This window comes from Apium graveolens, chromosome 8 (assembly GCF_009905375.1).
Source record: "Apium graveolens cultivar Ventura chromosome 8, ASM990537v1, whole genome shotgun sequence".
In the NCBI taxonomy this organism is placed as follows: Eukaryota; Viridiplantae; Streptophyta; class Magnoliopsida; order Apiales; family Apiaceae; genus Apium; species Apium graveolens.
Window position 1 is genome coordinate 262,630,939 of NC_133654.1, and position 15,571 is coordinate 262,646,509.

Consider the following 15,571-nt stretch of genomic DNA (forward strand, 5'->3'; position numbering starts at 1 on the left):
TATTATAAAATGCATATCATGTATCCTAAAGAGTATAATTTTTATGCAGACATCGCACTACCTCCTTTTTTTACTCAACATGATATCAGAGTTAGGGAGGATCGAATCCTTCCACGCCCATTACGAAACATATTATTTTACGAATCATGTTCTATAAATCTCGTTATTTTGTAAAAAATATTGAAAATTCTCTTTGTTAAATCATATCATAAAACAAGGTTCTCACTCTTTTTTATTATTCCAAACATACGATTTTATAGAAAATTGGTAAAAACACGAGCAAACAAGTGAAATTGGGTAATTAAGTATTCTCAATTTAGTTCAAGTAGATTAAATTTCATGATATAACATCAGTTGATATGGGAATCCTTTTTCACAATATCTATGAGAGAGAGAATTGGAAACTTAAAGGAGAACCTATGTGTAGAAACTTGATGACATATGAGAGAGTAAGCTGGCAATGGCGAAATTAAATTAAAAATTAGAGGGTGAAGTTTACAACTTGTGCATTAGGATTTGGGATATACGACCCCATTTCTCTATCTTTTATCTTCAACTTGGGTAAATCATATTATTGACTATTGTGGTTGAAAGTTAGGTAATTGAATCTATATTAAAAATATCATTAAATTCATTGAGTTAATACTTGTCTATATACTATTTTCTCATTTTGATTTTGATATTTATATTGACGTACAAATACATATATATCAATATTAAATTATTTCAAATTTTCTACTGATTAATCATTCCAATTATTTCCCAATTCAATGATTAATCTTTATAAGGTCAAGTCACTTGCCAATTTTTCTACACATTCTTCTACAAATAAGGTAAGACTGTAATTGTTTAGTATTTACAAGAGTTTCAAGTGAGCTAAATTTAATATAAGATATTTACAAAATATCTTTTTGGGATTTTGAGCCCATGTTCAAAGTAAAATTAGCGTATTAAATGGGTCCAACTATCTAGAATATCTTCCTTGTACCTGATTCAACTATATTTTTATACACAAATATGTTAAATTGCCCAACATATATGTTGAGTTTAAACAACATACTTGTTTTACATATTGAACAAAAATAATTTTCATTACTTTCAATTAAATAGAGATATTAATAGAATCTACTTAACACAATTATAGATAAATTTTGTAATATTTTGATTATGGTTGAAGGTCTAGTATGAACTGCAAAGAACTATCTTATAGGTAAAATATATATTATATTGACATATTTAAGTAATAAATAACCTCAAACTAATGTGTACTCCTCCAAATTTTTGCAAACTATTAAAACTATTGAGTTTGATTTTCTTTTTGTAGAATTTGAGCTAGTATTTATGGAAGGAATTCCTTCCCTTATGTTCTCCACTTATGCAAGTATTAACGTAACATTGATCACATAGTTACATGTGTTATTTTTAAAAAAGTCAAATTAAGTTTTGTCACTATTTAAAATGAAAATTTTGAAAGTTAATTTATCTAAGTTTCTAGACAATTTTGTCAAAACAAAGTATCTATACAAAATATTTTAAAAAAATTTAAAAAGTGATATACAATAAAAATTACTTAAAAACTCAGTGAAAAAAATTTGGTTGCATGGTGTTATTATTTATCGATAGATTACTAAATAATTTTTTATTAAAGAACTTTATGAAAACTAGAAACCAATATGTGCTAGTGGTTATCTGTCCCTAGTACAAAGAACTACACTCAGATTGTGTATTAAACATTGGTTGGTTAAGATATGTATGTGTTTGGACGATCTTGCATAACTTTCCTTTGACATGCCAGTTTGTGCTTAACAATCTCGTCCTCACGGAATCCTCTATGATGAAATCCCAGAAATCAGCATTTCTCCTCTTTGACAATATCTTCAAATCGATTAAAGGAGAGATAAGTCGTGAATTTGACATGTGTGATTTGGGTAAAATATCGTATTATTTAGGTATGGAAGTTGTGTAGAAGAAGGGATTTATAGAAATTTGTCAAGCCCAGTATGCCACGAAGGTCCTGGAACGAGTTGGCAATGCAGAGTGTAGAGCAGTTAAGTATCCAATGGAGTACAAACTGAATATTCATGCATGTGTATTCATGCATGCCATATGGGAAAGGCAGTTAATCCTACGCATTTCACAAACATCATTGGTGGTCTCCATTATTTAGTACACATGAGGCCTGATATAGCCTACTCTGTAGGTATAGTAAGGAGATGACACGGAAAGGCCAACTGAATTACATATGGCTGCAGTAAAAAGAATCTGCAGGTATATCAAAGGAACAACACATTACGGATTTATTTATACCAAGGGTTGTGGGAATTATATTTTATCCGGTTTTTCAGATAGTGACTTAGCCGGGAGTATCGATGACCGAAAGAGCACGCGGGGAATGCTTTTTTACCTTAATGAAAACCTGATTACTTGGGTATCTCAGAAGCAGCATTGTGTCGCATTATCTTTATGTGAGGCCGAACTGATGGCTGCCACAGCTGCAGCGTGCCAAGCAATTTGGTTGCAACAAGTTCTAAAATATGTATGAGCACTTAAACAGGACCAGTCACGTTGTACATAGACAACAGATCAGCTATAGACCTTGCCAAGAATCCAACTTTCCATGGGAGAAGCAAGCAGATAGCCTTGAGGTATCATTTTATCCGTGACTGCGTGGAGAAGGGTTTGATGGTTATCAAGTACGTGAACACTCAAGAACAACGAGCAGATAAAATGATGAAGGCGTTAGCAGCAACAGAATTCGAAAGGATGAGGAACTTGTTGGGTGTCAGAAGTCTTGCGGATGTTTAGATTAAGGGGGAGTTTGTTGGGACTTAATAATCTAAACATGCCTTGTGGGCTATTTTGTTTAAGTCCAGTTCGAATAAGTCCGCTACACATGTTTACGTTGACAAGTTTGATTCAGTCTAGGTAGTTATCAATTGTTAGGAAACTAGTGGAGTCTTTGTAGGATCATGCACCTGATTTGTAGGAGCATGGTTAGTAGTAGTTTAAATGTTTTATTATTTCCGTAGAATGCAATAATGAGAAAGTAAGTATTCCATATTAGTAAAACAACTGTTCTGTTTTTCTGCATATTTTAGCTAATAACTAATAATTTTTACTGTATCCCTTTTTAAAAATTAAACATTACTTTCAAAAAATTATTGGAACAACCACTATAAGAAACAAGGCTAAATTCAACAAATTTTGAAACGCTCAATTTTAAGGGAGTTGAACTTAGAAGTTCGGTCATTTTTATACTAAATTCGACCACGGGTAAATACAACCACTTAAATATGACCGAATAAATTTGACAGAATGTGATCAAATTTAATATTTAGTTTAACATTAAAAAATCCTACCAAAAAATTAAATTATTGAAAAAATTTAAAACACCCGCCTAAAATATATATCCGACTAAAATATTAGTTCTTATTTTCCTGTATTTAACCTTAATTTTTGTTGTTAATACACTACAAGAAAATAAGTCCATTTACGACGGTTTTTTTGAACTAAAATCGACGTAATTGAGGCATTTACGACGGGAAAAAATCGTCGTTTTTGCTCGAGTAGTAAGTTCAATTTTTCGTCACAAAATAAAATTGTATCGGAATTTAGGAAGTAGGGGCCCACATTCTCAATAAAATAATAAATCTACTTACGACGGAATATTCCGTCGTAAGTTATCAACATACGACGAATAATAATGTCGTATGTTAGTTACTTACGACGGAAAAAATGTCGTATGTTTTCTTACGAGATCCATCTTTGATAAAATAAACCACAAATTTACGACACACCTATACGTCGTAAATTAGTAACTTACGACGAAATATGTGATAAACAACCGTCGTAAGATTGTATTTCCAGAATAGCCAAATTCTGATTTTTCAGTTTCCAGCCATGTTCGGCTTCCAATTTAAATTCTAAACATGTCAAAGTCTAATGCAATCACAAAGTCAACAAAAACTCCCTGGCAAAGTCTAATTTCATTTCCGGTAAGTAATTAAGCAACCATAGCCAAAAATGTGCTAGAACTACAAACATTGGACGAATAGTAAATGATAAAAGCAGAGACATGACTCATATGATTTAGCGAGAAAACCTACATAGAAATTAATCTACTGACATGTCTACTTCTGCATAAGAGGTCTCAAGATGGGCTTGCTCGACTTCCTTAACCTCTTTCTCAATCTTCCTACATTTCTTTCACTTGTAGTACACGCTCATGAAACAGCTCCATACTTCCTCCTACACTGCTCATAAAACCCAGCATCCAACATCTTCCAGAAACTCTTTTCATTGAGCTCTGACACGACATGTGGCTGGAACCCATGATTTTCAATCATCCAGCTCTTCAACAGCATAGTACTAAAATGGACATCGAACCTGATCCCATATATTGTACTTGGAACCTATGAGGTTGGAAGTGACACTTCCCACAAAACCTTCATCACCAGGACATAAAATCCCCTTTGTTGATTGAGCAACTATAAACTCAGATCTTCCAATATGCCTCTTGTGGGGAGCCACTGCAAGTTTTCGATTGTCTTCCATGACCCTCCTGAGATAATCCATTAAAGAGTCAAATACTAACCTTTTCAAGGATTATGACAGAGTACATGTAATTCTAAATGCTCCCAAACAACATATAAATGGTTGATTAAATAGAATAACTACTGTGAACTGAATCAAATCACTGGACATATCAAACAAATTTCACTAAGGTCACGTTTATCTCACGTGATTATAATCAGCAGACTGTGAACTTCTTTGCTCTAATTTCCAATATCAACATGTGGGCCAAATTATAACCGTTTCTCAGTTCCTATCTATGAGATCACAATGCCTAGTAATAAGGCAGTATTTTTATAATCTCCTTGAAATATACTTGTTCAAGGTATTAGCACAAGTATGATCAAATGAGTACAAATCATAAAATAGCGATTGCTTAGCGAAACATCCATGAATTTAGTGAAGTGTTTGGGAATGAAAGCAAAGTTGGAATGAGAATGAATTCTCAAACTAAGCTGTGTTGCAAGACAATTCTAACTACTATGAGGTACAATCAAAATATTCAAATGGCAAAACAAACATATTGCAGCATAACATACTGACAATGGTTATTTGTTACTAATGCTTGATAAATTACAATCCAGGTCACAAACACGAAACATCAACTAAGAAACCTTAATTATAATATAAAAACTAAGTCAAACATCCCAATATAATTAACACTATTATAAGAATCAAATATTTTAAACGCGAAACAAACATTATGCAGCATGACATATTGATTATTGACAATGGTTAGTTGTAAATACTTGTAACAAATTAGAGCAACTACAACCCAACACTATAACCCTATTATAATGTAATTCATAGTGCAAAACCTACTCCAAGGCAACACTAACAAACATGAATAATCAATTAAGAAACCTCAATACTATATAACATCCCAATACGATTAACAGTATTTTAAGAGTTAAACTTGCAGAAAAGAAGAAAGTGAAATGTCGTAAAACACGGAAACCTTACATTAGCGTAAAGGGTGTACAAACTGCCCCCATGTAGTCCTTCTACACATTTTTCATTCACAATCACACAAGTGCACCTTAAGTGCACCTCCCAATGTCCACTGGCAAAGGCCTGCACAGCAATGTCCTACAAAATAGGAACAGATGATCAATTTAAATAGCATTAGACCGGATAATTTTATTAATTTATCCAGGTTAAATATAAATGAACAAAAAAATTATGTTAGAATAATTAATTTATGGTGTGTTAGTAAATTTATCGATTATTAATTAGGCGAGATTTGGATGTACTTAACATTTCAACAACAAATCAAATTTAATTAATTCAGCAATAATTTTATACAAAAAAATTCACAAACCTATTGGGAATAGTAGACCAGGAAGAAGCCGGAGCAGACTCAGAATCCGAATAATCCCAAATCTTCAACGAACTCGAGTGCTCCGAATCAGCAGGCTCCATACTTCCTGATCCAAGTATAAATTTAGGTTCATTCATTTGCATACACAGTTGAAGTGAAGTTGGCTTCAAGGCTCTAGGCTTCTTATGAAACTTCTCCGTAGACACCTTTTTAGCCACGGCTACTGGCCCGCTATTCGGTTCCGCATTTTCCTTATCAGCGTTTTTTACATTTTCAACTTTTTTAAGTACGACAACAGTCTCTTTGTTGTCAGAATTACGACGAATGTGAACTCCGAGAGGCACGATATCAAAGTTTCCATGACAGCCTTCACTCGAACTGCGAGTGTGTTTGAGGTCAGTGAGGGGATTGACATAAAGGGAATTGTATGGAATTTGAGACAGAACCAAGGACTGGAATACGATATCTAGATATTTCATAATAAAGAATTGTATAATAAGGTATAATTGCATTATTGAGCAAGTGAAAACATCAACAAAATTCGACTAGAAGGTAAAAACCATACTAACTGAAAATATAATTATTGTTGAGGATTGCTATTTAGGACTTATACTTTGATATTAAACTTGTGACTAACCATCAGCACCACTGCATTTGTCATCATCTTGTTCCTTAATGTTTATCAGCATTCCATCATTTTCCTGTAGCTCTTCTATCGCCTTCTTGGTGTCAATAGCTTTAGATTTTTTCTCAATGTCAGACCCATATGAATTTGAATCAGAATCGGAACCCTTCTCAACATCAACAATAAACAATTAAGTACAGAGACAAATTAAGTAACATCAACAATAAACTATTAAGTACAGAGACAAATTAAGTAACATCAACAATAAACTATTAAGTACACAGACAAATTAAGTAACATCAACAATAAACTATTAAGTACAGAGACAAATTAAGTAATTATAAATTACTGTATATAAATAAAGAAACTTGCCTCTAATTGAACAAACTACAAAGTACAGAGACAAAATAATGATTATTTAATAAAAAAATGAATCAATGATACCTGTTGGCAGAGGCGGATCTAGGGGGGGTCCAGAGGGGTCCCTGGCCCCCCCTAAGTTTTCAAATATCATTCATGTAGTATACTTATAAACTGACTTCTGCTGGTAGCCTAGCTGGTTTATGGTGATGTAGTTTTCCCCATTAACCGGTGTTCGAACCCTGTCTTCTACTTTTTCTTTCTAAATTTGTGTCTTCTTCTACTTTTGCTTACAAATTTTTGCTTTTTCTTTCTAAATTTGTGTTTTCTTCTACTTTTGCTTACAAATTTTGTGTTTACATACATGCCACTTCTTTTTTACTATATTCTGCTAAGTCCTAACATATAAATCATGGTGAATAGGTGATGCATACAAATTATTCTTATATTTTAATAATTTTTGTTAATATATTTTTTAACTTATCCAAAATTTAACTAAATTAAAAATTTAAATTTGAAAATTTGGTACTAAAATTTTTTCGGACCCCCCTAAAAAAACTTTCTGGGTCCGCCACTGCTTGTTGGATCTTCGAATCTTTGATACTTTAGAAGAAAATCGAACTAGACTTAACATCGATTAAATCTTTGATGTATATAACAGCGGTTGAATCTTCGATACACTTTGCAAGCATCAAGCGATTGAATCGGCGGCCAGAGACTTTAAAATTAGGTCTCAAGCTCTACTCAACCCTATTTTCTATTCTGTTCCAATATGGTCGACTTCACATTGTTTTCTTTGTTTAATGTTTTAATAGATTATATATACTATCTTAAAACCCGCACGAATTGCCTAGATTTTTTTTATAATTTTTTGTAAAGAAAATTGAATTCAGTTCTTAATTTTATTCATTTAAAATTTTAAATGATATGACTTCATGATAATTATATTAGTAGGCATATATATTCATAACTTTTTAGAACATTTAAAAGTATTTAAAATGATAGGGGGAAAATATTGTTGTAACGAAAATATTATTTTATTGAGGGTAAAAATATAATGTCTCCATTATATTGTGACCTTAAAAGAAAATTATTTTAACATGGTGATTACTTAATCGATTAACTATAACTCTATAAATGATATTTTAAAATTAGGTTAAAACAAAACAAAAATTTTAAAAGTTTTGCCATCTTTAGACAATTTTAAAATTTTAAATAACTAATCTTCCGTAATTAAAGGAGGACATTTTAAAAATAAATGATTAATAACACTTTTCAGGCAGTTATATATAAAATCTTAAAATATGCTCCATTAGTTTGACTTGTACAACTAACTAGTGTTTAATCCTGCATTTGTGTTTTGATTATTTTAAAAAATATTTTTCAACGATCGAACCGTATGGATGTCAATATATATATATATACTAGTGATATAACCAAAATTTCGTATCAAAATATTTTTATTTGGTTTGCCATTTTAACGGTCAAGCATCAGTTTGACTTGTACATCTATCTACTGTTTAATCCTGAATTGGTGTTGTGATAATTTTAAAAATATTTTTCAACGATCCAACCACATGGATGTAAATAGATATATATATTAGTGATATACCCAAAATTTGATATCAAAATAATTCTACTTAGTTTGTCATTTTAATAGTCAAACATGACTTTGACTAATACAGCTAATTAGTGTTTAGTCCTGAATTGTTGTTTCGATAATTTTAAATATATTTTTCAACGATCCAACCGTATGGTTGTAAATAGATGTATATATATATAAGTGATATACCCAAAATTTCATATCAAAATAATTTTATTTGGTTTGCTATTTTAACAGTCAAGTATGAGTTTGACTAATATACCTAACTCGTATTTAATCCTGAATTGGTGTTTCGATTATTTAAAAAAAAATCAAGGATCCAACCGTATGGATGTGAATAGATATATATATATATATATTAGTGATACACCCAAAATTTAATATCAAAAAAATTTTATTTGGTTTGCCATTTTAAGAGTCAAGCATGAGTTTGACTAGTACAACTAACTAGTATTTAATCTCGAATTGGTGTTTCAATTATTTTAAAAATATTTTTCAACGATCCAACCGTATGTATTTAAATATATATATATATATATATATATATATATATATATATATATATTAGTGATATACCCAAAATTTCATATGAAAATAATTTTATTTGGTTTTCCATTTTAACAGTCAAACATGAGTTTGTCTGGTACAGCTAACTAGTGTTTAATCCTGAATTGGTGTTTCGATTATTTTAAAAATATTTTTGAACGATCCGACTGTATGGATGTAAATAGATATATATATTAGTGATATACCCAAAATTTCATATCAAAATAATTTTATTTGGTTTGCCATTTTAACAGTGAAACATGAGTTTGACTAGTATAGCTAACTAGTGTTTAATCCTGAGTTGATGTTTCGATTATTTTTAAAAATATATTTGAACGATCCAACCGTATGGATGTCAATAGATATATATATATTAGTGATATAACAAAAATTTCATATCAAAATAATTTTAGTTGGTTTGCCATTTTAACAGTCAAGCATTAGTTTGACTAGTACAGCTAACTAGTGTTTAATTCTAAAATGACGTTTCGATTATTTTAAAAATATTTTTAAACAATACAACTATATGGATTTCAATTGATATATATTTGTGATATTACAAAAATTAAATGTCAAAATAATTTTATCTGATTTGCCAATTTACGAGTGAAGCATCAGTTGGACTAGTACTATTAACTAATGTTTATTCCTAAATTGGTGTTACGATTATTTTAAAAATATTTTTGAACAATCCAACCGTATGGAAGATTATATATATATATTAGTGATATAATCAATGTTTCATATTAAATTATTTTATCAAAATATTTAATTTTTTACTGAAATTCTTGAAATGTCACCCAAACAAATAAATGCTGACATTAATATGGTTGGATCATGAAATAATATTTCTTAAAAATTGAAATTATAAAAAATCATGTGCCAATTTATGACAGAACCCGTCATAAATTATTATCTGCAAAAGATTTGAGGAAAGTCAAATTTACCACCAAAATTTTGGGGAAAAAGTTAAATTTCCCTCTTGAATAACTTACGACGAATTTTAATTTCCGTCGTAAATTAGATGTTCAATATTTTCCCCGCCAGAAATTTGGGGAAAAAGTTAAATTTTCCTCTTTGATAACTTACGACGAATTTTAATTTCCGTCGTAAATTTGGCGATCCGATTTTTTCAATCGCACATATTTCGTTGCAAATTTTGATTAATATTTTTTTTTCCATATCAAGTTAAAATTTTAATAAAAATAATTAACTTACGACGAAATGTTTAAATCATAGCAACTTCAAATAATTTTCATTTTTGTTTTCTGCATGCGCTTCAAGAATTTTTGAGCATGACTTGCAACCTGAGTTGGAGTCCTCGAAGACACGAAAAACTGGGATATGTTCTTCCAGTCTCCTTTTGGGCATACTTCTAACCCCCTCATAAATGCCCTGTCAAATTTACTTAGGTTAACAAGATGACTATATGTTTAAAGGAAAACAAATTTAAAGAGTGACCATTAAAGATTGTAATGTTACCAGTGTTCTTCCATTGTCCACGGGACACCTCTTTTATTTGGCCTGTGGGTCTGCTCGTTAACTTGTTCTATTATTTCATCCTCCCCCATGGTATCCTCTAGGACAATCTCATCAAAATCACCGGTCTCCTCTATGACAATATCTTCGAATTCACCCTTAGATGACTTGATCCAGTTCAATTCCTCCATCAAAATCTCATGATGAAGTTGAATGGATGCCATGGTTTTCCATGGCATCACAACAGCCACCCTTTGAAAAAATGCAGCTGAGCCATAGTCTTCAATTTCTGCCATAGTATTTTCATATAACTTATTATCTTTAAAAGTCCATCCATCACTATTATACGCATCATTCTCATTTGGTTGTTGAGGGACATTAGAGAATAATCCCTCCATATTTCTCCCTCTTTTTTCACCGGAAAGAGAGATGGGTACACTACTGGGGATAAAGGTGACGTTATATAGGGACTCCAGAAGGTTTTTTTAAAATCAAAATAATTAATGAGGAAATCCTTAAGGATACAATAGATGAGATTTGAGTGTTCCTCGGATACTATAAAAATTATTGAAACGTAAGCTTCACCTTACCAACCATAAAGTTTATAAAAAAAGAATTGTTAAAATAATATTTAATTAAAAATTATTTAAAGTCAGCATCGTATTACAATAAAATTTATTAAATATAATATACGACTTTCACTTTGAAAAAATATTTCATTGTCTCACAGTTAATTTTTTTTTGATAAAATTTCTACACATATATTTATGTTATTTAATTATATTGTGTTGAATGCATATATTTAAACAGTAACTTTTGATTTAATCAAACTAGTGTACACACATATAAAAAATTATAAGATTATAATAAAACACTTTTCACTTTAGTTTAAATATTAAGTTATGTTTTCTCTAAACTATTGTACTTTCTAATTCTTTACAATAACTTATAAGTTACATATTTATTTATTTATTTTAAATTCTTTGCATTGAGCCAAAGAGAAAAGTAGAAGGTTCGAATCCATAATTTTCTAATTAGGCCTCCTGAGCCATAACGTGTCGCTTAACAGTAGGGTTGCGGATTACCTACAATAAAAAAAGAGAAGTTTTTAACAGGTTTGAGTTTTTAGGAATTTGATAAATAGGTATTTATTCATTAAAAACTAATTGTAAAGATATTTGGATCATTGATAAAGAATAAATATCTTTCCAGTGAATTAAATTATACAATTTTTTATGTAAAGTAAATAAATTTTGTAATCAAAATAAAACTTAATATTGAATATTATATACATAATTCTTATTTGAACTACTAAAATTTAGTGGATGGAAAGTGATTGGAAATGAAGTTAAATTATTTTTCTATTGAATATGATTTCTTTTCATACATTATGCTATGTAGAAATATAAAAATAAATGTAATTATAAATATTATTTTAGTATTGTTGTTGCATAATAAAAATTTGTTTTGATAAATTTTAAAATAGGTTTTTACTTTTCATTAAAAATAAAGAAAGTAGATCACCCATTAACCTCATTTTAATGAGGATAACATAAATTTGATCTCAAATACTTTCATCCTTGTTTTTTAAACTCTTCAACAATACAACCAAATGATGGTTTATATAGAACAAGATTACCATCTCATGATAAACTTTTAACAAATACCAAGTTGAGCAACTAGTCAATTTTATCATGTCCAACATTTTTGGAGATTGTTCGAGATCGACTTACTTCCATATACAAATTTAATTACCTCTTTCTCATACTTTACAAGACTGTAACTTTGCTAGACATAGATTTTAAATCAAAATCTTAAATTTAAGTGGACCAAAAATACAAAGTAAAAGTTTTATCATATAAAGAAGACCACGCGGAGCAAAGGCTTTAGTCCACTCCAAAAAAATTGAGCATACTATTTATTTCTAGAACCATCAATATTTCGTTTATTCATGTATAAACACTTGACCACAACTCTTTCTTGTAGAGCTATAAACCCCCGAACTTGGACGAACTCTTAACGAACATGAACTAAAATCCAACAAACTGAACAATATTCGGTAATATTATTGATATTTTAATGTTCAAGCTCAAGTTTAGTAATTAGCAAACTAAATAAGAGTTGTCCGACGAATTTATCAAGTGAACCGAACGCAAATAGTTAGTTAACATAACTTTTTTGAAGAAAAAGGATGCCAATTTTTAACTTAATTTAAAATGCAAAAAAATAGTTAATTTTTATATGATTAAAATTAATATATTTTACACCTCTTACGTGGAATATTTTTAATTATTTTTTAACATTATTAAAATGGATTTATCTTAACACTATACGGATGGATCTTTAAAAAATTTACTGAAAACAAATAAGCCAATAAAAATAGATTCAAGCTATATTCTAACAAATAATATTGGTTCCCTTCTCGCAACCTTTCAATGGAGCTAGTGTTAACCAAGTTTGAGATGTCAGAGAAGGGGATTTTAGCAAGGGAAATGACTTAACTATTCAAGCAAATTCAAATCATTAAACCAATTGGTAAAGAGTGAGTGTGGTCTATGTTCCATAATATACATTAAAGGAGTGTATGCCATGTTTTCTCTTTAAGAATGTTTATTAACTACTACAAGTCATTTTCAGTAGTTATCAATGATTTGAATCTAAAATTTTGAGAGCGCAATTTATTTTTAAGGAAGTTTCAAGAGAATATTTTTGTTGAAGCATTCAAAACGCATGCATACATTAAATCTTACACATAGTTTTAGATGTATTAAGATATTGATTGAGTGATTTTATAGTAAGCGTTCATTGTCTCTATTATTCTCTTTCCATATAGATATATACATTAATTATTACATGTATAATATAAATAAGTGTTGATATATTGCTTTGTTGGTTTCATTTTTCTTTTTGACATAGAATGGTTGCTAAATATAATATGGTCAACAATTTGATATGTCGATTACTGAAATTTATTATAATTTTTTTCAAATATATTTATTTTTAGTCATAAACATAATGTGTGAATATTATACACATAATGTGTGAGTATTAGGTATTAGTAATACTAAGGGTCTCACGTAGGATATGAGCATGATCTTGTTCATTTTATTATATTGAAGATTAAAAAAATCAAAATAAGAGGATCGAACCAAATTTTCTGGGATCGCAAAGTAAAAGCAGAAAAAATGCTTATTTATCATACCTTTATGAAATAAAATTTCCTTTAATATAAAAAGGTTTAATTATAGATTATGATGTATATTCAATTCAAGAAAATTGTTCTATCGTAATAAAGTCGAGATGAACGGAGTGCATAAAAAGTAAAGTTCGAAATTGTCATGGATAGCTTGGTCCGTCAACTTGTTCAAATGGTAATTAAGTTTGTAAAATATGAGCACGAGGACACATAGTAGTCTTGGTGTTATTTAAAATTATTAGATAATTAATGTGAACATCACATATTTTTAAATTGAATATTTATAATGTTAAACGTATTCATGAGTATATGCTTCTAGGTATATACTATACACCTATATGTATAAAGTAATATTTAAAAATATTCCATAACACGATGAGCGTCAAGACTGATCTTGTCGAACCATTCAGTAGATACCATGTCAACCGATGTTCATGAAAAATAATCTATATTTGTTATCGCTATTTAAAAAATCGGTGATTAATTTAAATTAATCACCAATTAATTGTTTTACGCTATGATATAGTATTGATTAAAAAAAAGCTGAAAATTCATTTTTCTCGAAAAAACATTTAAATGTCGGCTAAGACGGATAAGAATCAGGCTGAATCATTAAAATATGTAATTGCTGGTAAAATAATATATTAAAAAATCATATTGAGGTTGTACAACATAAGGAAATCAAATTCCTAAGTTATTGTATAATCTTTTTCTTAGTCTTTACTCAGATGTCAAGGCTTTCATGGGCTTTCAGAGGTGAAAGCTCTAAATATATTACTTTCCTTTGTTTTGCTCTTATTTTTCAATAATATTCCTACTCAGGTAAGGATTTATGTCTTTTAATGTCTTTTTTGAATTGTCCATTTTGTTAAAGAAATCTTTTCACTAGTGAGTTGTTCCCAATTTATTTGATTTTGTTTAGAGAGTTCTGGTTTGTTTAGCCTCTTAGTTTAGCAGAAATAGTTAGAGGAAGAATTTAGGGTGTTTTTGCTTGTTTTCATGTTTGAACTATCAGATTTGCCGAAATTTTCAAGATTTTGATTTGGTCATAAAAGTATTTATTGGATTGCATTTATGGTCGATGGCTCAAACTCAATATTGTGAATCGAGTTAATATCATATATTTGTTCAACTAGATTATTTGTAAAAATAATATATGACTTTTTCTTACTCGATTAATCCTTCCCAAAAAAAAGTTGTACAACATATATTTGTATGAATTAATTACCTTTTGTGGTGGTATGCACGAAGCAGTCATAAAAATTGGCCCTCGTTTTGCAAGTGCTCATCATTTCATTATAGTAAAAATGTGTAAGTTTTCTTTCTTCTTTACTTTTATTTTTTATGAATTTTATTAAACAGGTATCCAAGTCTAGTATTTCTATACTAAAAATAATTTCTATATAATTTTTTATAAAATTTATCTCCGATTAAACATCACAATTAATCCCAATTACCCATTGATCTATCTCCGGCATCTCTACCAATTAACTCCGATTATTATTTTTTATAATACAGTTTACAAGAAATGTTACAAGAACTTGGAGTTTTTAAAGGCCTCAATAGAAAATTTTTCTATTAGTGCGGCCTAAATTCACATTTCTCGAATATTATTTTAACATATGGATGTGAATATTAAGTCAAAATATAATTGTAAAAAGAATTTCTTGCAAATCCAAGTGTTCTAATATTGATTTTATGATAATTCTATTTTCTTTTATAATGTTAACGGTATAAAATGAACATTTATTTTTGTTATAAAGTGGCCCATATAAATAACAAAATCATTCAAAAATGTGTATACTTACTTATTTTAACATGACATTTACATCAGTATGGTTTGATTTTTAATTTGACCTTTAAAAATCA

The 15,571-nt window shown here is 29.5% G+C and overlaps 1 protein-coding gene across 1 annotated transcript; it reads right to left on the bottom strand.

Annotated features, from left to right (window-relative positions):
- Window positions 1-10,271: 10,271 nt before the first annotated feature.
- On the bottom strand, window positions 10,272-10,907 carry LOC141680839 (transcription factor DIVARICATA-like). Its single transcript, XM_074486947.1, has 2 exons — window positions 10,510-10,907; window positions 10,272-10,422 (listed from the first exon to the last, which is right to left on the bottom strand). Exons 1-2 carry the CDS (start codon window positions 10,902-10,904, stop codon window positions 10,272-10,274), a joined length of 546 nt encoding a protein of 181 aa, XP_074343048.1. The 5' UTR covers window positions 10,905-10,907.
- Window positions 10,908-15,571: the final 4,664 nt, after the last annotated feature.